This window comes from Barbatula barbatula (genome assembly GCF_947034865.1).
Source record: "Barbatula barbatula genome assembly, chromosome: 16".
Classification (NCBI taxonomy): Eukaryota; Metazoa; Chordata; class Actinopteri; order Cypriniformes; family Nemacheilidae; genus Barbatula; species Barbatula barbatula.
This window is the reverse complement of record NC_136779.1, coordinates 11718069-11744486: the sequence shown is the minus strand read 5'-3', so window position 1 is coordinate 11744486 and position 26418 is coordinate 11718069. Positions and strand designations below refer to the sequence as shown.

Sequence of the window (26418 nt, the reverse complement as noted above, 5' to 3'; positions counted from 1 at the left end):
ACCAGATAGGCCACAAAAAATGTATGTAAAAATAACATGAAAGTAAACTTACATTTTATTTTACACCCAACTTGTAGATTTGTAGTATATTTCTTTAAAATTATATTTTAACTGTTTTTGGAAAGAAAATTTACAGTAAATGTATGTAAAAAAATTATTTACAGTGTACTCCACAGACCACTTCGCAGGATGTAAACACTGGTGCAGCAGCAATTTCCGTTTTTTATTCATATATTATATCTTAAAGATATTTCATATTTTGATTCGGTAATAAATGTTCTAGGATGTATTTTCTTGAAATGTTGGTGCACTGAAACAGGAAGTTCTTAGTGTTCACGTCTTCTGAAGTGGTCTACAGTAAATCCTATACACTAATAGTTAAAAGAAAGGCTTGTAACAGATCACCCTCTTGGTATATTTTATTGGAGTTCAACACATGCATGAATCAAACAGTACAGAGCGCAACTTGAGGTATAACAACAGGTAAGCACACAGACCAACAACCAGCACAATCTGCAAACCAAGATCACAGCAAAGATTGTTGGTTAAGAGAGAACTTACGCCAGTCTCTCACAAACACGCACACACATACATACACGCGCTCACACTGCATTGTCAGCTTTTACAGAAATGCAGCATTTCGGACAGCTTGATTCTCTCAGTTCATTAGATACAGAATAAATGGTGTGCAACGGATATCAGAATATTAGGAGCTGTTCAAGACAGAGACAACTCCAAACGCATAAAAGAGAAGAAAGGTGCCATAAAGAAACGGTATCAACAGTAAAAAAAATCATTACATTGGCGTAATCGGACCACATATTGGGAATAATATTTAGCAGATACCTTGTAAGATAAAGATTTCCCCTCCAGCTTGAAAACCATAGTTAAATAAGAAAAATGTGGAAACTAAGCACATGATTTTGATGATCTTTACAGTCCCTTCATACTAAAATACAGTAATCAATACTGATTCTTCAAAATAAATTGTTTTACATTCTCAAACTGTACATTTTGGAGACGGAGTTACAGCCAAACTTAATTAATATCAAACTGTAGTGCCTTATTTATAGATGCAATTGCACATGTTGCTGAAAAACCTTCAAAAAACGTAGTTGTTGATAACGTGATAAATAACCATTTCCAAGAAGTTACATATTCCTTAATGTCACAATGAGCCACTACAGCAATAGTGTTATAAACAACAGCATATCAAAGGGATAGTTAGCATTATGGGAAATATAGTATTTCTGTGTTTTAAATAGAATTTAGTGTATATTAATGAATATTTATGTTAAGATCTACATCTCTCTTGAAAAAAAAACACGACAAAAGGTATCCCGCAAGTCTCAGGATATTTATGGAAATAAATAGCAGCCACAGTATTTTAATGCTTGCATTATTAGGCAACCTCATATCCAGAGAAATAAATGCGTAAAAATGCTTCCCATTTACAACTTTTCCCAAACATAGACAAAAAATTATAATTTTACAGAATTTCTCTGTTATTTTTCTAAAGAAGAATTTCAAAAACACAAATTTAATTATTATAGAATTGCACTGTTATTTAATGTCAAATTACAGAAAAAGACAGCAAATTTACAACAAAAACATTGAAAACATAATTTTACAGGGGAACATTTTTTATTTTACGGTTTATTTCTGTATCCTTGGCTTCCAGAATATTTTTCCCCAGAAAGTTTTATTACAGTTTATTTTTTGAAAATATGTTCAAGACCGTACAACTACAGAAAAAGCCGTATTTTACGGTCTATTCCATTTTTTTTTTTTACAGCGTGCTGTATAACCTGATGCTGTTTTCCTTTAACAAACTGCACAACTGCGTTTGGCCAAACTGTTACAAGCTAAATTAACTCCAAAAATCTGAATCAGAAATCTGCCAAAGAAGACGATCCTCATTCCTCAATAAAACTCCACAGTAACATCACTGATATTACAAGAGCACAAGGGCCACAGCTTAGTTACTTAAAAGATCTGGGGTTATTATATAACATCATTTGTGTAGTGTGAAATCATATACAATTTGTATCCATGCAAACAAAAAGTGCACTGTCCCTTTGATTTGCGATTTTGCGTCCACTTATACAAATAAAATATTTTACGAACATAACTACAGCCTTTGGACACTACAAGTGACTTTACGGTCAAAATATTTGCTCAAGTTAAACATTTGGTCCGTCAAAGCAGTATGTACACACAAGTGAGAGACTCAAACTACAGATTTCATTAGCATATTCACCAACAAAAGATCAAATGTGCTAACATGAGTAACAAACTTTAATGACCATTAGCTGTTAAAACTCCCTACATTCTGTTCTTTAAGGCAGATCCAATTCCTTTCCTTTTAAGAACGCTAAGCTTAACATAATTTCTGCTGCAGTTGTGCATCAAATTATAACTGCCTTGCAGTCACCATCACTACTCAAACTTCATTTGTTTTCCGTCTTATAATAGGCAGTATTGAAAAGAGTGATCACGAATAATGCTTTCAGTGCAAATTAAAATATGAGTACATACTTATTGTTCCTATCAATTTGTTCTAAAAAAAACACTGATTTTGCCAAGAAAAATGAATACATTTAAAGATATCCAGTGAAATAATAGAAATTTCCCTTCTGGTGCGAACTGTGTAGTGATACGGACATGACACTTCCCTCTAAAACAATAACACAGCACATTGTTCAGTTTGTGAAATTTGTTTTGAATTAGAAATTCGCCTTTCTGACAAAATAGCAATGGAGCTTGTTGTGTTATATGTGAACAGCTTGTAAAATTGTAATACTGTAACCATGCCTGTTTTGTCCTGTCCAGAGCTTGGTATTAGAAATCACTACCCATGTGTAAAAGGATGTCATTTTAGGCTTTGAGTGAAAAATCTCTTTGTAAGTAAAACTTTGTACGAATGTGCATATGATTGAAACGCTAACATAAAACTCAGCAGAGGTATAATCTGAAAATTCCACAATAAATAACACCCAAGTCAAAGTTGTCCTTTAAAGTAACTCATTTGGAAAGTAAAACTAAAATAAATATTTTGAGCTCCCTTTAAAGATTATGGAGAAAACACAAATAGGATTTTTCTGCTGTTGCATGCAGGACCACAGTGAACACAAGGTAAACATGGTCACATCTTGCAGTAGACTTAATATTTGTGGTGTAGAACAAGAAGATTCATTTTAATTAAAAAAATAGACATCAACCTCTCAAACCGCACTTTCAATTGAATGAACTCTATAGAGTATGAAAATGTCCAAATTTGAAAATGCGTACTATCATGAAACTGTTCAGTGAACACTGTGATAGTGTTTATTGTGCTGGAAATGCAGGTAGCAGAAGGGAAAGAGGGCAGGCTGATGGATCTGCTAAGCGACTGACCCATCACACGCACACAGAATGCTGGGCCACCCCAAAAGAACTGACACTTATCTACACGGCAAACAGGGTGTCCTCAGACCGTCCCGCCTTTTTACTTGCGCTGGCAGCGGCACCTGCAGTAGCAGAAAGCTCGTCGCTAGGGGGCGTTGGCAGCGTGGTCACCATCTCTGCTGCTTTGGCCCTCTCCTCTAAAAATTTGTCAAACTCTGGAAGACAGTGTGTGAAAGTGAAAAAACAGCACCAAACAAAAAAACAACAAAACACTAACAACTTCATAAAATTTGTGTCCAACTTGAATTTAAATAAAAGGAATTTTATTCAATTCAACTTAAATGGATTGTGCTGTTTATTCGTATGCCAAAATAAAGTGAATGACATTTTACTATGAACAAAACTGAATAATTTTTCCTACCTTCACTTGTCACACCCTCCTCTCCTTCGTCTCCTTTCTGAAGAGCAAAATAACAAAGTTTTAGTGCATGAATGCTTGGAAGACAACTCGCAGTATTTGAAACTAGATTAAGTAATGTAATATTGCCCAAACAACTTCCCAGATAAACACTCAAGAGAGGCATTAGTATAGAAACTGAAAGAGTTAAAAGCATGTCAGTAAGTATCTGTTCAACAAGCTTTAAATAAAAAAACCTGGAAGAATATCCTAAAAAAGGACAACGGTTGTATAGATAACACCAAACATAGCATAAAAGAAAATTAGTTAGTGACCTTAAAAAGGTAAAAGATCATCAGTCAAGAATTATAAGGCAAACAAAAAGAAATATGTAGTAAAATGCATATTTCTTTTTAAGGAAGCTCATGTCAAGTCCTGAGGTAGAAACAAAATGTGAAATAAAAGAAATAAAAAGGGAATCTCACCACGTCAGTACTGAGCCATTCCTCAATGTCATCCATGACAGAGGACTGGTCAACAGCTGCCTATGGACCCAAAACATGGGCCCGAAACCAAACGAATCAAACAAAACAAATAAAAACAAAACCAATAAAACCTTGGATACACGTCTTGACAAAAACCATAGACACATGGCCAATTGCAGCATTTAATAAACCTACACTAGAAAACAAATGATTCAGACTCACTAAATAAAACAAAGTAAAAAATACAAAATAAAACTGCATTTGACCTCTTGCATCTAATGTGTCTAGCCTTTAACAAAAATTGTATCAGCTGGAGTCATTAAGGCATGAATTGAATGTCACATCCTTCCTCCTGACTGGGTGGTGATAACTCTATAGACTAGGTGTCGGCAACAGGCGGACATTGGGCCAAAATTGGCCCACCAGCAATAATATCTGGCTCGCGCCAGCAGCATTATTTTATTTGTTTTGTTTTGCCCTGGTTCTGAAATAGATCCGTAACAATTTCCTATTTATTTTGAAGGCAAATTCACTAAAGTACGAGAACCTTTTTGCAGCAATATTATTTGAAATTATTTGAGCACTTTTATTTGAAAAGTTTTGAAAGATATTCTAATGAGTCTGTTGATCGCTACACACAGTTCTTATATAGCGGTCATGAAATATGGAGTGTGAAAAAATTAACAATGAAGCATTGAAACGTTTGCTTGTAACACCGGCCCCCACCTCAGCAACATGTTAACAATAACGAAGCATTAAGATTCCATGCTTTGTCTCGTGGTGCTGTCTTATATTAAAATTTTTGCAAACAGCGTCAACTTTGTTGCAGGTAAAACAGATCGGCTTTGCAGTCACAAAACTAAGTAGGATGAATGCATAGTTGTCTTTCCATTCCTCTTTGTATGCCCGATTTTCGCTGTCGACTTTCCTCTCCACCATCTAGCTAGCTTAAATGTTAACATCACTCACAAATGCAGTTTAGAACATGGGGAGTGTAAAAAAAAATAGGCTATTTATATAAGAACTATATTTAAAAGTAGGCTATTCTCATTGCTTTTTCATCAATTAATTTCTTAAAGTTTCATTTGAATGTTCTAGCCCGCCATCTAGCGGGCAAAATAGATTTTTTGACCCGATGCCATACTTTCTTGCCGACCCCTGCTATAGACAGTTATAGGGCAACAATATAAACAAATATTATGGGGCCCCAACTTAACTTCTGGTAGACCTGCGCATAGAATCTATAACTGCGGAGTAGTTTTTATTTAATTTAATAAGATTATATATAAACGCTTAAATATTCATATAAATTAAATATAAAATAATTTGTTTATTATAACCAAACACAGATCAGGCACGTGGGTACAGATCTATAACTAAACAATTGTCTACTATGTATATTCATCCCTTCAGAATAAAATTGTTCACATGCTTGTAACACATCAGCATGATGTTCACTAAACAAAAAAACACAAGTTTGATTCAAACACACACAAAGCGTCACAAAAACACTCACCCCAGAGTTGTTCTGTCTGACATCCAAAGTTGGAGCCACTCCGCTCGAAGCCTTTGTGTCCTCAAATGGCACACTGACAATAAAAAAAAAAACTGTGTGAATAATCAAGCTTAAAACTCTTATCAGACAAATTCCCACTTGAAGGAATAGTTCACCCAAAAATGAATTTGACACTCCAGGTGTATCAATGATTCTTAGACAAACGTGCTGCCATTACAAGTGTAGTTTTCTCATCTACACATGTTCAAAGTCTAACGTGACCTATCTTTGCGAAATACGCTCAAAATTATAATAGTCTCACAACTCACCATAATTTATAATAACAAGTAATTTATGGTGGATATATGCTAGGGATGCACCGGTATGTACATTTCTTTCAGATAACTGATCGCTTTTTAACATCGGAAGCATATAAGTGATATATTGGCCAATATACAGAATCTTACTATCAGTATACAGTTTTCTGAGCCTGAAACAAAAGGCAAAAAGTGGACAACTGCTTTTATTTGAAAACATTATTTCAGGAAACATTTAAATATAATTCATATGATATCATGTAATATAATTTATCGGCTTTAATATATTGGTATGATTTTATTATTGGGCTGATATCGATAACATTAAAAATGAAGATTTATTGGCTGATATCAATATGGCCAAAGACATATTGTGCTTCCCTAGTAAATATATGCACATTTTTGGAACTTTTCATTGACATTACAAAGAAAGGAGGATATATTTTTCAGATAGGAGTTTCCTTCAACTGGACCCTTACTTCTGTCATGTTGTGTCAAATTAAATGTATTTTTGTAATTTATATATAGGAAAGCATTTGCGCACGGCTTTTTTTAGCGGCTGAGTGTGAGAATCAACAATCAGCACCGGAGCGTGTGATATACTGCTACCGACTATAGCAATTCTTCAACAAATAATTTAAACGTTTTTTCTGCTGCATTTTTAGTGTAAAGACTGTTTTAGCTATCATATGACATTATCATATGACATCAACTGATACAAACGGTTTGAAAAAAAAGAGATACGTTTCATACTACTTTCGCTGGTCAGGAATGGTGCCAGTCCTGGTCTGGGCAAACATGTCAAAATCATCTTGGGGTTGACAACTAGCCAGGGAGCTCAAGGTGCCACTCACACTCTCTGAACCGACATCTGTAAAGCCATAATTCATTTTAACATCATCAACTTACATCAGCACAAGGAGAAAATGAAATAGTGTCTTCTCTCTGGCTATTTTATTGAAGAGGACACAGCAGCCTTAAGTACAAAACTCACCCAAACCAGCCAGTCTGGAGGAAAGTGTGACGGGAGAAGCAGAGTGAATTGGAGCCACAGAGGGAGGGAGACTGGACGAAGGAGTAGCGCTGATCCTGGGGCTGACAACTGCTGGAGACCCTGGTCCCAGATCAATCAGGTTATCTTCTGTAGCTTCATTCAGGACCTGGGAATATAATCACGATCCAACAAGTTGCAAATTTACAACCGACACTTCAAAAAGAACGTTCATTGGCTGTCTAGCACTACATGAATATACTGGATGGACTAATACAGAGAGCCCCTGATTGCTGTCAATTTATATCTACAGGCTGAGGGCAGTGTGAGATGAATGGGTGGGATGCAAAAATTCACAATATGCAACAATTTACAACTTATTACGTTGAGAGAAAGTCTAGTGATTGTAGATTAAAATATACAGAGTTGACGATAATGGTGAACTGAACAGGAATACCAAGAATCACAATATGTCCACAACAGACAAAACATTTTTTCCATGTTCCAAGAAATGTGTTTAATAATGTTGCTGCATCACGTCAAGTCTGGTGTGGACAGAGTGTTAGGAGTGCTCATGAAAGGGATGCTGATGGTAATTTACTGTAGGAAATTATTTTTACCTGGCCTAAATTGCTAAATTATTAAAAAATGTTCAGCTTAATGCTTTCTTAAAGCCTTTATTTCTTTTGTCGTCTAAAACTTTTCCACTGTAAGGCCCCCCTGTATCGCTTTGTGGACCCCCGATCTTACACATAGAATTTTAATTGGAACAAAAATATATTTTAATAATACAATGCTGGAACATCCATTCTTTTGGTTGGTGGTCTTATTTTTCTTTCAAAATTTATCATAAATTTCAAATTTCATAAAGCGCCACCAAAAAGCGACCCCTCTGGATCCATCAGCCCCCAATTTGAAAACCACTGGCCTGAAAGACATATGCTGTCAGCGGAAACTGCTGTCATAGAAAAATTCAACAGGTCAACATTTTCCTAATTTAAATACAACACATGCTGAAATTTCTTCTACACGTTCGTGAGAGCATTGGTGCTCATAGAGATGTGGGTTTGACTCCAAAAAACATGCTGTTAAAAACATGATCTGGTCCTGATTCATGAGGAACTGGTGGGAAAAAAATGTGGGGTTGGGGTGACAGTCTGGGAATTCCATTACGGGCTGGGAATCCGACCTTCTAGTCTACATGCAAATGAAGGTATATGGTAACGCATGCGAGATGGAACATACAAAGAATGTTCTAGCCAACACTGACTTAACATTCTATAGCATCTACATGATTATAAAAGTAAAAAGCTTGCAATAAATGACTCATATACTTGCCTCCCTCAGCTAGCAATAACAAAAAATAAGAAAAACAAATCACAAAACAGAAAAACCACACCATAAATAATACCAACATGCAATCTCCTAGTGCTAACGGCACATGATGAAAGTGTTCGCTTGCATCCCACAGCAAACGTACATTCTCACAGAATACTGTGACACAAAAAGCAAGCGATGAAAGGGTAGGAATCCATGAGTAGTGCCTTTATCATGAGATTTGTGAAATATAAAGCACAAGGTGATGCTATTACACAGTTATAATACAACATACCCCGTTGTTAACGCCTTGAGATGTTCGGCCAGATCGGAACCGCTCATATCTAAAGAGAACACGAAAAGTGAACAAAAAGAACTGGTGTAACTTGTTAAATCCTTAATCTCACTAAAACAGCTTTATTATGAAGCATCACACTAGGGTAAATTCATCCTGTTGTGTCACACCTCTCATATCTTAAAAAGATGTTGTTGAGATCATCATTTACGTGCAGGAGCTCTTCTGTGACTTCCTCGTTGGACACACGAGAGATGAGCTCAACTATCCTCTGCTGCATGGCCCTGCTTGTCCTGTTCAACTCCTTCAAACACAAGCAGCAAACGTATTGTAATTCAGATACTCCCTCTAGAGGCCTTCTATTGCTCTTTTGAAAATTCAGGAATATGAAACATCACAATGGCCCTGTTTACAAGACAACAATCTAAATGACAAACCTGCAGAAGCTCATGATCGGATGGATCCCCCTGACCTGGAACCATCTCAGTCAACATCTCCGACATCACCTTAGTGTTCCCACGCACGATGTCGAGCTCACTGCGCAGTTTACAAATCTAAACCACGACATTATACCGCTTTATTATGCAATCTGACAAAACATATATCAATCCATCTCAATTAAACTCATTTAAAATACTGATGAAGTGAATCTGAATGTTCAACATTACCTGTTCAGGGGACGGGTTGATAGGACCAGATATTTGGAGATTGGGCAGCTGTGGAGATGTGTGGGTCACAGGTGCAGAGAAAGGAGGGGCAGAGACAGGGTGAGGCTGTGGTTTGGGCTGGACTGGGGCGCTGAATTTCGGCTGCTCTATTTCTGGAGCACTTTGCTGCTGTTGTCAGCAGAGCAACACAATAAGTACAAGAGCAGAGATAAGGAGGGTTGGTGACGCTATAAAGTTAAGTAAATGATAAGGGACAGAATATTCAGAGCTATGACTTTATTATTGAAATAGTAAATCCCTGCAAGAATAAAAATGATCAGAGAAGCTATAATGTTGCTGATGTCAGCACATACCAGTTGTGGAAGGTGGATGGGGGACAGGGTCTCCAAATCAGATCGAGGAAACTCTATACCCTTCCTTTTCATTTCCTCATAGACGTGGACCACTCCTGTCAAATCCGGACTACTCCTGAAGGCATCTGCCCAAGCCTGACAAACAGAGAATGTGCAAAGTCTTCATATGCTTTACGTGTTCATTCTTGAAATGCAAAAGAATAGACATTAATGCAGTTGATAAGCGGCATAAGCCTACAAGGGAAAAAGTACACGAGTGCCCAGATTTTCTATATTGGAAGCATTACCTTTGTGTATTAAAGTATTCTCTATGTTTTCAGGTGACTTATAAAAGATCAAACAATAGTTTGTGCTTGCATAAACCTGCCCAATGCTCCTTGGACAAAAATATTCTAAAGGTGCCATCACAGCAGTGCAAAGCATAACACTGGAAGTTATCAGACAGACTTAGCAAATTCAGGTCGCCCATGGTCACCTGAGCCAAACCTGGTCACCAGATCCTCCTTAGTTGTAATGAGCACAACTCCAGTGCCACCGAATGAGAAGATCTCCTTGACTACTGAGCATCAGGTAACAATTGTATGGTGCACCTTCTCTTTCTCTCCCCAGTGACACTCTCTCCATTTAAAACTGTCATGTCATATTTCTCCTTCCCCAAAGAAATTTAATTAAACAAATTAGTAATTCTGCCATACCTGTATCAGAGCTAGAACTTTGTCCTGCACTATAGCGGGTGGATTGTTTTTAGGGGATATGATTTTCACAAGAACCCCATCGATGAAGTCCCGGGTAGTGACGAGTGCATGGAAACGATACCCACAGTTCTTAACGCATGTCTCAAGAACCTGAACACATATACAAATGAATATGAGAAGAAATAATCTAAGGCATTTGCCAAGTATAAAATTATAAAGTGGATTGTTTCGATTGGCCATAGCTCACCGTCAGTGTAAGCATCACCTCCCTGTAGTTTTTATTTCCATTAAGCCTCTTCTTCACAGCTCTTATAGCATCTTTAGGCCTATACAACCAATAGGTGATTTAAAAAAAACTGAAGTTAAAAGCAAATCACAATGAAACTGAAATGATTGTGTAAATAATGAGTTAAAAATGAATCATACATTGTCAGGATCCACATATACACATTTGGAAATGACTTTTCACCTTAAAGAACATTATTACCATTCTAATATATACTGTGAGCATAGGAAACTGAAATTGTTGACAGTCAGCAAGCACGAAGCTACTCGTGGTCATAATCACTCTCCTTTATTCCATTCAGATGAAATCTATGTGAGCCATTTAAATCTTTTATTTCTCACCCATCCTCTGTTTCATTAATTATGTCACATATCTCCATATTCAACGTCCAATCCTCACTTTGTAGGGATCCATCGGTGGCCCTTTCTAGGGAAGGTCAAAAAACAAGATTTTCTATAGCAAAAGATTACAGATTACGTAAAATGATATGAAGCACTAAAACAATCCATCTAGTTTATTGATGGTTAAAATATTAAGTCTACTTAATAACACCAGCATTAATGACATGCATTGAAATGCAAATTTGTTGGCTCGCTCCTTATCTACGAAAACAAGTCTCGAACAAGTCTAGCCACAAATCGTTAACGTTACTTGAGCTATTAAACTGGGTGTGAGATAAACGCAGTTGTCACTTGCTGCTAGTAAGTGAATACTGTACCAGCTCGTAAGTGAGTGTACTTATTTTAACTTACATATTCAGCGTGAAGTATTTTCGCCTCTAGAAATAATTATAAATATTCAAATGGTAAAATAAATCACTGTTTAAAACAAACACGTATTGAGAGCTTACTGTGAGTCAGAAATTGTTAGCATGATGGAGCATTAGCTGTTAGCCAGCTAGCTGACATCTATACACCGCCACTGCACTTCCGCTCAGCTAAACATGCATCGCTCTATAGCTTAACTTGTTACGACATGATTTTAAAACATTATTTCAGTGAATAAAACATACCAATGCACTGCCCCACCGGAGTACTGTATGGATTTCCCAGCAAGAACTCCATCTTGTCAACATACCCAACGATAAACAGTCATTGAGACAGTAAACAGTCAAATCCCGCCCGTGGAGGATTCTCATTGGGTGATGTCATGCAGGGAAACGATACTATTGGAACAGCGTGCTGTAAATCATTCACACGCCACGCCAGGGACCCGTTTCAGAAAGCAGGGTAAGTGCAAACTCAGAGTAAGTTAACCCCAGAAAACGGGATACTCTGGGTTTTCAGTTTCAGAACGCGAGGTATATCAAACCCGTGACCGCGGGGTAAGTCAAGCCCGTTTCAGAAATCAAGGTATATTATACTTAGAGTGAGTAACCATAGTAACCTACTCTGTGAACCTAACCTGGTCGGGAGCAGGTTTTATTCCACTAACCCGAGGTTTGTTACAATCTCCGCCCCTTTTAGAAGCGCGAGCGGTGTTGAACTTGCCTACGCCGTTTGTTTTTTCATTCGTTTTCCTTCATCGCGCACAAGTTTATAACACAGACATTAAATGTCCGTTTATTCAGTACCCGTAGATGAGGAAGATGCATTCATTTGGAGAGAGTTAAATTTACGTCGGTAGAGAATATATGGTGAAGCCCCGTTTGGATGTTTTATCATATCCGGAGGATTTTTTATTTGAGCGATACAGTTTTTCTTTACAGTCCATTAAATATATTCACATTCTGCTTCATCCTTACATCACAAACCTCTCTCGTGAATGCGCTCTTACATCTGAGCAGATTATTTTTATGGTCACGTTTCTTTGCTAACGGAAGCTTTCTTTATAACACCGGGGATGCAGAACACGTTAGCAAGGCAACTGTATGCAGAGCAGTAAGAAAAGTGTGAATCGCTATCAAGCACTTTTTATACATTTGTGTTAAGCTTCCTGTGAGAACCATCAAAGAGGAGTTTCATAGGATTGCAGGTTAATGGTGAACGCCTTTCTGAATAAGCTGATCAAATAAATGTGGTCTTGCTGCCACCTCTGGAAGTAGCTTATAATTCAAATACCCTTAAGGATTTCCCAATGTGATTGGGTGCATGTAGCCGGTCCCACTCGCGCGGTCTTCGAACCGACGTTGGCCCGAATGGGAGACGGGCGCTCTAACGATGAGCCGTAGAGCGTCTCTGTTGGTCGGGGAGTGCCGCTTACACACTGCACAGCTCTTCACTCCGTTACACACAGCTGGAGCAGGGGCAAGCATGGCCAGTTTTTTGTCTTCTATAGCCACAGTGCTCGGTTCTCATATCCTCATAACTTTCAAAGCCAGTTTATTAAATATATCAAACATTTCCCAGTCAGGCATCCTACAAGCAAGAGCATTTAAACTCACCGGACTGAAGGATGTTTTTATATTTTATTTTCAGCTGCTGCCATGTTCCTTTTATTGCAGAAGGATTGCACTTACATGACAAAAATCGAAGGTATATATGTGTTTATATATATATATATATATATATATATATGTATATCTTACATGTAAATGTGTATATATACACATATATATAGTGCCTCCAATTCGACTGCGAGAAATAAACGGAACGCTTTTTGTCACGTGGCGTTGCCATGGTGAATCATGTTATCTTCGCTCAATTGATGATGGCTTTTTAAAGCCGCGGTGAACACGAGTAACCTCGAGTAAACTTACTCAGAGTGGATTGAACTGATTGAAACCAGCTGTTCTGAAACAGAAAACTCAGAGTAGCGGTTATCTGAGTAAATCAACTCAGAGTTCATATTTTAACTCAGTGTTGCTTGAACCTCCTTATTGAAACGGGTCCCAGGTATTTAAAGCGTCAGCGGTGACTGGTTTGCGAGTTCGATTCGACGGAAACGAGGAAGGTTTGATTCCACCTTTACAGAAAAGTTTGTGCTATATACAAATGAAGGTATCCTGCTGACCTCACTTCATGCATATTATTCCTTTATACTAACTCGTAGGAGTCAGATTGTATATAGTACATACAGTCAAAGTACAGTACACAAAAAAAGTATTCGACATCAAGAGAAATGGTTGCAGAAAAGGTTTTTGTAATGGAAAATGAATGAGGTGACGCAACCAGAAGTGCACATGACTCATTAAAGTCTTTATTTAGAAAATGTTTAATGACATAAGCTTAACAGTTTCTTTGACATTAAATAAAGATTTGCACATAGCAAATGGTAACTGTTAATACATAAACACTGTACAAATCATGTTCTTGAATAAAGTTGTTTAATATATAGACGCAACAGTTGGTTGACAATGTAGCTTGATGCTAAAGGCTTTCCCAACATAAAAAGCAAACAAGAACCAGTTTGTTCTCAGTCACACAAAGTTAATTTGTCCTTGATTCATGGCCTCATCGGTCCCGTAAAAGTTTTTTCTTTACAGCTGTGCTTTCAGAAGACAGATGTACAAACAACGCACCGGCAGCTGTTCGTGCCCGCAACTCATACATATCATAATCATGAGCCCATTCAACATTTCCCCAGTGCTGGATCTAAGACAAAACAAAGCGGTATGTCTATATAAACATGAGAGAAATTATACAAATCGTTAATTGTTAAACAGTTAACACAAAACATCTTTCATACCTGGTATTCTTCCTCCAGTCTGGAAAGAAGAACGGCTTGCTCCACGCTTAAGTGTTTGTCAATCAGCCCGAAGGACAGGACATATGATTTCAGTTGAGTGATCACATACTCGAGACCTGCAGTTACATTAACACTGTTAAGAAGTTCATTCATATAAAATGCTAAACGATCAGAGGCGCTATTTCTTTACCTGTCAGAGACCAAAAATTATAGGATTCAAGGTGCTTATGAAAAGCCTTCTTAGTCTCTTCAGGAATTTGAGGGCCCATTATAGAAGAAGATGAGCCAATGACTACGTTGTACCTAAACACAACAGCCATTCAGACGTGACATTGATGTTGTGGCTACTGTCATTATTATGTAAAGAGGTGTGTTGGCAAAAAGTGAAACCTTTGTTCTATCCAGTTCATAACAGGGTCCCATTCATTTTTTTGAAGTTCCACAAGACCTGGAGGTTCATCGACTCTGTAACTAAATGGCGGGTAGACATCAAATGTCATGATGCTTAGAAGATGCAATTAGGAAATGTATTAGAACCTGTAGGGGTGGTTTCCCGTTACAAAGTTTAAGAGTAGCTGTCAAAACTGAAAACAGCTTGCACTGACACATCTGAAAATGTATTAGTGCCATTGTTTCGTCTCAAAATGTTTTTTTGTAAGGCATATTTGTTAGCACTACATAAATGTCCCAATTTACCTAAAACCTAGTCCTAGTTTAATCTAATCCCTGTTCGGGAAACCACCCCTTAAAATGTAAATAATCTGTGTTATTACAGGACGCAACAATGGCAGAGGTCTACTAGTATTTTCCTGGTCAGGTTTAACACAATCTTTATAGAAAAAAGCATGAAGTACAGGTCATAAACCAATCAACATCAGTACCAGATAGTATCTGTCTCCAAAAATTTTAGTGCTGCTGAGATCATCTGGTCTTTCGTTCTTTGTGTTGGGTTATCAAGGGCTGTGTTGCAAAGAGTTGTCTGTATGTACAAAAACAGGTTATAGTTATATTAGTACTTGTACAATCACAAAACTACCACTTTCTACAATACAATTTAATGTCTTACTAGATGCATGGTGTAAAACTTCAGTGTGTCCTTCTGAGCATCCCACTCTGCGGCAACAGCTGTGGCAAGAGCTTCATTGGGCACTGTAAAAAGCTTACCCCCTGGAGTCTTCAACTTCCGCTTGTCAATGTTTATTTCAAACAAACCTCCTACAAATAAAAGACAGTTTTTGTAAACAGGCATAATGCCTTTTTAATGGTTTCTTTTTTTTGTAGTTTTAGATCTAAGCTGCTCTATGGAGAAATCATGCTGGATGATGCATACCTTCACCTTGTGATATTGAGACGTTCTCATAAAATTTCTTTCTTTCTGTAAGAGATAAGGACAAATAATTATACATCAACAACATACCATTATGTTTGCCTATTTTAATATTTTTCCAGTGATCTTACCTGTTATGGCACTCCCATATGATGCCTTTTGGAGATGTGTTGGTGAGACATGTTGCCCTTGACGTAATGAAAATGGGCAAATGACCCGAGCATACTGTCTGTGATGCCTACAGATATTCCGCAACATTCCTTGAATTTGAAAGCTTAATATTAAAAGTTCACAGTTTAAGTGAAAATCATTCAACTATGAATAGCACGCTAAAGCAGCAGTTAGCTGCCTTGCGAAATAATTTTTCAGTATTCAGTAATGACACAACAAAAGCACATGTAATAAATAATATTGAAAATAACTCAATTATTGAACAAATGTATCTTAAATTGTTATTAATCTCACGACACGGGTACAGTTCCCTTTCTTAATTCTGCAACGTGCGTGAAGCTGATGACTGTCTGTGACCTACACAGAGAGCGACTTCGCTGATTATTTTCACAATAAAAGTCCCTCTCAACTCTCGTGTATTTCATGCGTGCGTATTTAGAAAAAACACCATCAACTTTATCATAAGAAATGTATCATCAACTTCAGAGTACGGCAACACCCAATATACATTTCTAGACCTTACTTGTAAAAATAAATGTAATCTAAATATTTTCTTTTTTTAATAATTATGTTAGACTAAAATATTTTGTGCATATGAACAATTTATCTGGTGTTGTAGGAGTTTAGTACGCCTTGCTCAAACTGATGTTTGTTTCTGCAGTATAACCTGACAGCACATTTCAGCCTGGTGTTGGACTTAAATTAACTATTAAAATGCTGGACAAATGGTTACTATTCATACAATAATGCAGCATTCTAAGATTTTGAACCAACAAGGCTGCCAGTCATCCACGCCCTTATTTATATTGGCTCCAGTACACTTCCGTTTGTGGTTGACTTTATAGTAATCTGTGTATTCTCAGCATCACATACTGCACCCAGAAATGTCACCATGCACGTTTGACACCAAACATTTTACTATTGCAATGTCATTTATTCTAAAACATTGTTAGTACTATGGCTAAATGTTAAAGAGGATGTTGGAGTGAGGATAGAAAGTTTAACAGAGGTGTGTGTAACTGTTGGCCAAACGTCATTGGGTTTCCTCATGAGTGTGTGCCAGCACGTCTCTCACACAATGGATGGGTGATTTTCTCACCCGTGTAAGTGTGAGATATGAGAATTAACTCAAAACATGTCTTTCTTTTTTTATAGATCTATTTTCTTTTTTATTTGTGACAAGTTCAAGGCTTTATGGCAATATGCACTGATGACTGATTATGGATTGTTTAAATGCAACTTCACAAAATACTTTTAATTAAACAAACTATACTATACTTATATCTATACCTAGCTGCAGGTTTACAGTAATGCACACCCAAGGCATTACCATCTCGGGGTGTGCATTCTAATAATTGAACCCCCTGTCTTTAATTATTCCCTAAATAAACATTATATCACATATATACATTTCTACGTGTTATCTCAGGCATTATCTCGGTTAGAACGTAAATGCCACTGTTAATTAGTTAACTGTCAAATTAACTCATGAAAAGTCTAAAGGAAGTAAAGGGAAAAGAAAGAATTTATGCAAGAGTAGATTTCTTCTGTACTTATCATCCATTAATGCTTTGGAAATGTTATAAAAAAACTTTAATGAAAAATATTATTTTAAGTGATTAAAAGCATAATGCCCATAGATGTTTCTGAATGACATGCATATTTGTCCCCAACATAAATGTGGCTATTTATAATTTATCATTGGCTGTATGGCTATTGCATCAAAGGATACACAGGTCAAATTGACCAGTAGATTGTTATTGTTCTGCATTTAGAGGAAGTATTAAATTTCACTGATCGTGTTGGAAACATTTTTTTTTAAATCAAACACTTTTATTGAAGTTATTATGTTGTAACTGTTAAAAGTAAAGTAATAAATTATTTTTCTTTTATTTAAATTGCTGACCTTATCTGATCGACGGCGTGCAATTCCTCAGGCTCTGTCCTTTTATGACAGCCTCTCTTAAATGCATAAAAAGTTCAGCGAGTTTAGAAGAGAAGCTGAAGGTTTTAAATAATTGATAGGAAACTGTCCATATCTGTGATAGCTTGCAGTCACGTTTGTGAATTTCACCGTAAAAAAACACTGCATATTTGTAGAAAAAGGAGCATCTTGTTAGACAATGGCCTTTTGTGCATCTAGGTTGTGCAACGTGGTTTTTAATTGATTTCACTATGGAAACCCCATCATTCATTTAGGTAAGGAAGTTTACAATGATACATTTCAGAAGTCCTGCTTGGCGCCAAGGTCAGGTCTCATCTAATTACCAAAAAGTCCCTTTCGTATATTAAATGCCTAAAAACCAAAAAAGCCTCTGTTAAATCTGAGAAATAGTTATCCACTCATATCCGTTTCTCTTTGACCGTTTTTCATTGTGCTTTGGCAGTAGTTCCCCTTGCTTTGGGAATATTGATAGCAAGGATATGTTGACTTGTCAACATTATCATCTCCTTGTGACTTAGTCTATTCAAACATGAATGTCAATAAGGCTTTTCAAGGGTAATTGAGCATCACCTCTACAAATATGAAGAGTTTGGTTCCAAACTGAAATAACTTCTAAAAACAATAATTTGTGTGCATTCCTATTAATATCAATCAAACTGCAGTTGGTTTGTTTTGATTTAAGCCATATAACTCAAAATATACAGCTAATTAAAACAATAAAAACAGGATAAAATAATAAAAATAATTTTTATTAACTCATTTGGGAACTAAACTCTTCATATATAATAACAATGTTTATTTGTCCGATGTTTTTATGGACTAACTTTAACGTTTTATTCGAATTATGCAACATTCACGATTAGTTTACAGTGGAGTGCAAACTATGCACGTGCAAGATTAGATATTAAAAATAAACAAAGCTCAGGCTCCTGTTTTCCAATAATGCTAAATGTCTAGGGTGGGTCATTGGACAACCATAAGGGAGTTTACTGGACATGATAAAAGCTCTTACCGTAAGAGGAAATATAATATGCTCTTTTCCTTGTTAAGGCAGAACAATGAGTGAACACTTCTGGCTGCATGTGTCAAACCATTCATAGAGAATATAATATATTGTACAAATGTCATAAAAATATAAAAAGGCTCTTTTGACAAATCAATCACAGTCTGATATGTAGACCGGGATAGTAATAGCGGTCTTATTGTTGAAGTCCGCAATTTCCTCACAACAAATATTTTTGTTCTAATAGTGATTCATTCACGGGTGTGGAAATTTAAATGCTTATTTATAAAATACATATATTTTATGAATAATTTCTAATAGTCTCCATTCTATCAATGTTATGCTTGTTTAAATCTTTAGGAAAGATAAATGCCCTAGTGACAATCATTCAAAGGCAATTCTTTCTCTGTTTTCTGACTGATAATAAAATTTACATCTACATTGTGGTAATTCTAAATATACAGTACATTAGATTATTGTGCAAACTAGCAGATTTACTGAAGGTGTTTGTGATATAAAATAATGTTGACCAAAGTTGTGTACTGCCTTTTGCTTGGTTTGTTTGGCAATAAGGAAGCCAATAGAGCCAAATGATAAGGTGTGTTATAACAATAGAGCTAATAGGTTATGGTTTGTTTTGCTAACTGCTTGAAAACACCAAGTGTTCAAATGTAGTTCACCCAAACATTTAAATTCTGTCATTTATCTCTTGTCATTTCAAACCTGTACGACTGATAATTGGAAAATACTGGTAACCCAACAATCGTGGTACCCAGTAACTTCTATTGTATGGATACAAAACCAATGCAAATGAATGAGTACTGCAAAAACTGCAATACTTCAAAATATTTTGTGTTCTGTTCTGATGAAGAAAGTAACAGGTTTGATATATGTGTCATGATCGGGGTGGTGAGACAAGGACAGAGGACCCAGGCGCAGCCAGCGGGTAAGGGGTTATCGCACGACTTTAATAATAAAAGCAAAACCCACAAGGGGGTACCACAACAAAACAGGGGAATATGACAAAAAAAACAGGACTACAAAACCCATAAACCAGCACAACACAGAAAACACAAGGGCATTAACAAGCAATAATGAGGAAACAAGAGGACAGGGACAGAGAGGAGACCGGAGAGAGTGTATGGCAAGCCATAAGGGCCATAATCACTCTCTCCACATTAAACATGAGGTTCTGTCATGATCCTGCCACTAAACCAAGAGAAACATGACAAGATGTGGCAGAATCATGACAATATGAGTAAATGATGACAGACTTTAGCTTTTTGGGTAAAATATTCCTTTAAAAAATTTTGCTATAGCTGTCGAATAGACCTACAAGCAAATGTTTGTACTAGTTTTTCCAAATACTAAATAGTATTAAATGATGCAGCGATTACATTACAAAGAAATTTTACAGAAAACAAAACATAAAGCTTTCTATGAACAAGTAGTTGTGTAACAACAATGATTCTAAACATAGAATAAATATTACCTGTTTCACTTCCTGAACCCTCCCTAACCAAACAATATATAACATCGTATTTAAATCTGAGCCATTTACTTAGTAACTATTATGAAGAGAAGAACTGTCTAGAGGAACTTTTAAAGCATTTAAAAATAATTTCTCTTTTAAGAAATACAATGATCGGGGAAAGCATTCACAACCAAAGGACTCTACCATAGTAAAATGCAAACTATGTATAATCAAAGCATTGTAATGTATTGTACTAAAGAAAATAAACTGACAAAAAACACTATTTACAGCAACATTTGTAAATATTCACACCCACAGTACCCTTTACCTAGGGACTTTCATGGTGTTGTTTCGCAAGAATCATCTTATTGTTCTTCAATGCGGCTGGCCCTGAATCAACATATTTTCCCCAGGATTGCCCCGTTGGGTTGGTGGTACACCAAAAGCACGTGTTTGGTGTTTTCACACGAGGGGTGAAAACGTGCCATAAGGGTCCTCTCCCAGGTGATGATGTGGGAAGCATGACAGCCTTTTCTGTTGATGACCTTGAGCAAGATTATGTGGAGGAGTCTTGGCGGTTCTTCACAGGCTTGTGTGACGCCAGCGGCTTCAGATCAATGTTCTAACTGTCTGCCCTCTCACCACCCTCGGTTTGAAGATACACCTGCAAGTCCCTCAGACTGTCCACCCCCGCACCAGGTCATCATGGGCAAATTACTAAAGAATGACAGCCACGCTCTGCCCACACGGGTTATTTTGATGAAAAGTCATGCATTACGGGAAAGGTCCCGCTGTCTGTAATTGTGAATCTGACTCAGCAAAATGTGACTGCTTTTCTATTGTTTCTTCTGATTCTATCTATCCTGGATTAACATATTTTGAAGTCTTTTGCAAAGAAAAATAGCTTGAATGCATTGTCATTCTGGAATAAATTTAAATTTTGTTAGGACTGACAATGATTTTGATTGTTGAAGTTTTCACATAGATTTTAGACACAGTCTGTGGTAGTTTTACAACAAACTGCCTCCACCCATAACTGAAACTAACCATGGTTTTATTATAGTAAAAGTGTAGTTATTGTGTGTGTGTGTGTGTGTGTGTGTATGTGTGTGTGTGTTTAAACCACTTGAAGAGTTAATTTGCACAAACAGATAATTCACTTTATATATTTGTCGTGAATTCCAAACAATCAAACTACATTTGGGATTTTTGTAGTAACTCAATAAAAACACAATAGCACAGTAAAAAAAGTTTAAGAGAAATTATTTCTAAGAGTTATTTGTTTTTGAAAATAAAATCTTCATTTGTACTTTTATATTTTTAATTCAAATACCACAGTCAAACTATGGTTTCTGCAGTAATCATAACCAGATTTGAAAACAACGCTGATATTGTAGCACTGAGCCCTTCACACGTGAATATGTCCCGCCCACCTCGCGGGCTTACGTGAAAACAACACGCCCAGTTCCGGCAAGGCTATATATAGAGGATGCTGGGGATGCTGAGCTTCAACAAGGAAAGAAACATTTCTCCTGTTAATAGCTCTCCACAGATCCGAGTCAGCGATGAGTGAACCGCGCTTTCTTATTGATGTCCGAGTAATCGGAGTCATGCAGAAAGAAAAGAGCAAAGTAAGAATATTGTGTATTCTAATATGTTTTCTATTCCAACTTTCAGTAATAGATCAATTATGTATATCGCTTGTTTATGCGTTTGTGGTTGTTGCAGATGTACATGACATCCGTGTTGTGGTCTGACTGGAGTGATGTGACAGTGTATAGATCTCTCCGCGACTTCAAGACGCTGCATGTAGGTTTCTGAATTAGCCTATTTGCAATGTGCACAAATGGATCAGACGAGAAAATCGCGTCATTTTATTTACTTTACTTTTAATTTAACAGAAACAGCTGAAGAAGAAATTCCCCGTGGAAAACCGACTACGTAAAGAGGACAGAGTGCTCCCACGATTTGGAGGTACAGTATGGGTGACAGCTTCTCTTGTGGTTAACATTTTTAGAAAAAGCCAGAAATACACTGCATGGGTCAAAATGATCGATCTATCTTTTATGCCAAAAATCATAAGGATATTAAGGAAAGATCATGTTCCATAAATATATTTTGTAAATATTTCTACCCAACATATATACAAACTTTATTTTTATGAGCCTGCTACAGTGCCTCTGATTAACAACTTCAAAGGCACTTTGCTCAATATTTAGATTTTTTTTTGCATCCTCAGATTTAAACTTTTGTATCTAAGCCAGATATTGTCAGATCCTTACAACATACATCAACAGAAAGCTTTATTATTCAGATTTCAGATTATGTAAATATCTCAATTTCGAAAAAATTGCTCATAAGACTGGTTTTGTTGTCCAGGGTCACATATTGTTTTACACACATAACCTAGTCCTAACCCAGACTCAAACCCTAAAAGAAAACTCTTTGCATTATTACAATAAAAAAAAACTTTATTCAGGATGTTTTTACATTGTTTAAAAAAAAAGTATGTGCCATTCTACTTGATTTGTCAGGTTTTGCTCACTTTTGGGTACAAATTTGTTTTGCAGCCACAAACATAAAGAGAACCTTTCCTACGAAGGGTCTGAGCAAGTCTGTGGATCGACTGAAGAGTCTAGAGAAGTACTGTTCCAGTCTGCTGCAGTGTGAATCTACTGTATCACATTCCACAGAGGTCATTCAATTTTTCCTGCCAAATGAACAAGAGCTTCAGCCAGAGTTTACCCAAAACAGGTAGATATCACTTAGACTATCACAGCATTTGCCAGGTAGTTTGATCCGTGCCAGCTAAACATGTCATGTATCCTTAACTGTTTGCAGCGTGATGATTCTGAAATCAGACTTCATCCCTGCTGCCAACGGAGGAAATTACATGCAAAAACGTCTGAGCTTTGGCAATGTGACCCAGCCTTTTGTATCTAAGACGTATCGATGTGTGGCTCCGTATGAGACCAAGGACACAAAGAACAGACCCTTTAAGGTTGCTGTGGATAAAAGACTGGATGTTCTCATCAAAGACCAAGCAGGTATGTTTCTCTTCTTGTGGCTTGAACATATCTATATACAGTAAATGCAATGAATATCTTTCGATGTGAATATCCTATCCTAATTCTTTGCTGTTGTGGACAGGTTGGTGGCTTGTTGAAAATGAGGATAAACGTCTAGCATGGTTTCCTGCTCCCTATCTGGAGCTATGTGATGAGGAAGAGGATGAAGATGAGTTTGACTCAACTTGTAAGATGTGACTGTTATGACAACTTGTCGTTTGAATAATATTCCAAGAAGCTTTGCTAATTATATATACTCTTTCCAGTGTCTTTGTACTGTGCCACCCGAAGTTACACCTCGAATAAAGAGGATGAGCTTTGTCTGAGCATAGGCGCTGTTGTGGAGGTTTTACAGATGTCTGATAATGGCTGGTGGCTCATCAGGTATTCATTTGTTTCCTTTACACTTAACTGACATTCGAGGAATGATAAGAATGTAAATGTATATAAATAGATCACAAGTATGGGGAGTGTTATGAGGAAACAGTTAAATGAATGAAGAAAGATTTACAATAATTGTGATGTGGAAGTTTGGTAAGGAAATGTAAAATAAAATTCATGAAATGAAACTGAAAGTCACAAGTAAATAAGCTGCAGGGAAGAATAGCAAGGTATAGTGTACATGATATCACAAAAAAGAAAATTCAGTCATAATTTACCCACCCTCATGTCTTTCCAAGCCTGTATAACTTTTCTGAAGTACACAAAAGAAGATATAACCAAACAAAATGTAATTCCATTATATGGACACAAAACCACAGGGACATTTCTCAGAATATCTTATTTTGTGTTCCATCTAATATACTGTACATGTATTGAACAACATGAGGGTGAATAAATTATGACAGTATTGTATTTTTATATTTTCATTTCTCTTCACACAGAGAAGTGTATATAAATAGCATTGTTGCATTTAGAATTACATTTCAGATTTAATCAAAACCTGTTTTTTAAACAGATACAACAGAAAGGCCGGATATGTGCCCTCCATGTACCTAAAGCCATACATCAGCCCTACCCTTAGCTTTCAGACCCTTCAAAGAAAACTTTACAGTTCCAGTATCAACCTGTCCACCCCTGGCTTCATTCACAAATCACACTCTCTTGAAGTGCTGTCTGAGAGCATTCCAGAACAACGGCAGGAGTTTGGCAGTCTAAAGAGCAACTTTAGCGATGATGGAACCGATTGCCGCTTCAGTTCTTCTGACACTGAGTCTATAAGCCAGAGCGTGTCCAGCTCAGATGGAGATGAGAGCTTGAGACAGCCGAATAAAGATGACAGCGGCATTTCCAGTGGCCGGTCTAGCTCCTCCATCTCAGAATCCAGCCACCCTGTGAAAGCAGCCATGGTCCCCAGAGTACCACCCAGACCCCAACCTCAAGAGATCCTAAGTCGATGCACAACCTATACCCGAAATGCTGCTCTGGCAACCTCTGCACGTCTGTTTCCTCAAAGAGCAGGGTTGGTCGATGGAGGTAGAGCATGATAGTCTGAGTTTAAAGGGAACAAAAATATGAGCGCATAATTGTGAAAGATTATGTACATTTTCCTTTCATAACATCTTTGTCTGTGTTCTTTTCATCTATGATTCACCGAAATGATGAAACACTGTACTCAAGTACTTGAGAAAGCAATATTTGTTTCATTGTAATCTCTATGTTATCCATTTAGGGGCTACATCAATTAAATATTACAGTAGATTACTTTTAAAAAAAGCATTTACAGCATGCATACAGTGTATATACTATAGGATTTGAATGAACCATTGTACTGTGTTTTCTACAGATTTTTTACTTTAGGGTTTATTCAGACTGTATTTTATTTGTATGTCAATTTAATGGTATTCCATACTGGAAATTGTATCTGCAATTTTGTTATAAGCCTGTTTGAGATTCAATAAAGGTTTCAGACTGGAACCATTTCAGTGTTTGTGTACCCATAAGATTAAAGTGATAACTGATGTAAATATCAAGCATAGCGTCAGTTCTGGCAGGTCACATGAGTCAAGCTTGCATCAGCCAATCACATCAGGTGCAGCTAATCCACGTTAACCAACAGTCATACTACACATAGTAGACTGCGTATCATTTGCGTATCATATCTGTCGTATCATTTTAATTTAATACTGTTAAGCATCATGAACCTTTCTGGTTTCCCAGGTGGGGGGGACATGTATTGCTGCACTCCTGCTTTGTCCATGCAAGGTTGCATTGACAGGTTGGAGAGTTTTCCCAGGACAGTTTCATTCCACCAACCTTAAATATTGCTATTGTATACAGAAATGGTTTGCTATGTTTGTAAACTATAAAAGAAATCTTGCAGAATCTTGACAGACTCACGTGTTTTATATGGATAGAAACCTATTATTGTCAATCAGGAAATAATATGCGTTCTCTCCAGTCTCGTCATTTGGCCCCGCCCCTCTTGTTCCTAGAATAGCTTTCCTCCTGTGTCTCATTACCCACACCTGCCCATTGTAATTTCCTTTGTTAGTCTCCCTATATAATGCCCTCTTGTCTATTGACTTGTGCTCGTTTGTTGTACTTGTTTCCTGCCCTGTATGTACGTAGTGGTCAAAGTTCATGTACCCTGTTTGTATAGTTCTAAATTACCTTGTGGGTGTTTTTGTTCTTGTTGTTATTAAAGTCCATTTGTTAACCCCTTCATCCCTGTGTCTGCCTGCATTTGGGTTCTCCCCAGAGGTCCTGACACATAGCATGTTTGTAAAAAAAACGACTTGAATGTCCTCATTTTAACAAGGCCTAGTAGTCCTGATTTAAAATAATCCCTGTGCGGGAAACCATCCCTCAATGTGTTTCGTAGTCTTTGACATGTTAAGAACTTGTCAAAGGTTTCTGTTTTCATGCCACGATTACATGAAAAACATAATTATTGGCTGCTAACAGGTTTATTGCGCCTTCCAAAAACTGCAACCTTTGTTAAGTTTACGATTGTATTCTGTGGTTGAATTTTTATGGTAACAGTTTCCCTTTGAAGAATTACAGGTAGCCTTTGTGCATAAAATTTTGATAAAATTATAATATGGCCTACTGGTAATAAGGGGTAAATATTAACATAGGGGTGACAATCTCGTTCGCTGGAAAAAACAGCTATAA

General features: G+C 36.9%; 3 protein-coding genes across 5 annotated transcripts; 1 reads left to right on the top strand and 2 right to left on the bottom strand.

The window, feature by feature from the left end:
• Window positions 1–395: 395 nt before the first annotated feature.
• On the bottom strand, window positions 396–11910 carry tom1l2b (target of myb1 like 2 membrane trafficking protein b). Of its 2 annotated transcripts, XM_079476047.1 has the most exons (15): window positions 11699–11910; window positions 11028–11112; window positions 10648–10726; window positions 10401–10550; window positions 9706–9840; window positions 9353–9520; window positions 9122–9238; window positions 8855–8988; window positions 8685–8733; window positions 7076–7241; window positions 6835–6952; window positions 5786–5858; window positions 4270–4329; window positions 3809–3845; window positions 397–3602 (listed from the first exon to the last, which is right to left on the bottom strand). In XM_079476047.1, exons 1-15 carry the CDS (start codon window positions 11748–11750, stop codon window positions 3448–3450), a joined length of 1578 nt encoding a protein of 525 aa, XP_079332173.1. In that variant the 5' UTR covers window positions 11751–11910; the 3' UTR covers window positions 397–3447. The 2 variants fall into 2 exon arrangements, with proteins under 2 accessions (XP_079332174.1, XP_079332173.1); XM_079476048.1 differs by lacking the exon at window positions 4270–4329 and having other exon boundaries at window positions 396–3602; window positions 11699–11805.
• A 1888-nt stretch (window positions 11911–13798) lies between these two features.
• Window positions 13799–16206, bottom strand: atpaf2 (ATP synthase mitochondrial F1 complex assembly factor 2). 2 transcript variants are annotated; one of them, XM_079476225.1, is made up of 9 exons: window positions 16173–16205; window positions 15772–15900; window positions 15644–15688; window positions 15380–15528; window positions 15195–15292; window positions 14704–14784; window positions 14504–14616; window positions 14314–14429; window positions 13799–14219 (listed from the first exon to the last, which is right to left on the bottom strand). In XM_079476225.1, exons 2-9 carry the CDS (start codon window positions 15896–15898, stop codon window positions 14079–14081), a joined length of 870 nt encoding a protein of 289 aa, XP_079332351.1. In that variant the 5' UTR covers window positions 15899–15900; window positions 16173–16205; the 3' UTR covers window positions 13799–14078. The 2 variants fall into 2 exon arrangements, with proteins under 2 accessions (XP_079332351.1, XP_079332350.1); XM_079476224.1 differs by having other exon boundaries at window positions 15772–16206.
• A 5540-nt stretch (window positions 16207–21746) lies between these two features.
• noxo1b (NADPH oxidase organizer 1b) lies at window positions 21747–25331 on the top strand. Its single transcript, XM_079477162.1, has 8 exons — window positions 21747–21864; window positions 21962–22042; window positions 22135–22207; window positions 22804–22987; window positions 23075–23280; window positions 23384–23488; window positions 23568–23685; window positions 24260–25331. The coding sequence occupies exons 1-8, from the start codon at window positions 21799–21801 to the stop codon at window positions 24786–24788; spliced, it is 1362 nt and encodes a 453-aa protein (XP_079333288.1). The 5' UTR covers window positions 21747–21798; the 3' UTR covers window positions 24789–25331.
• The last annotated feature ends 1087 nt before the right edge of the window (window positions 25332–26418 follow it).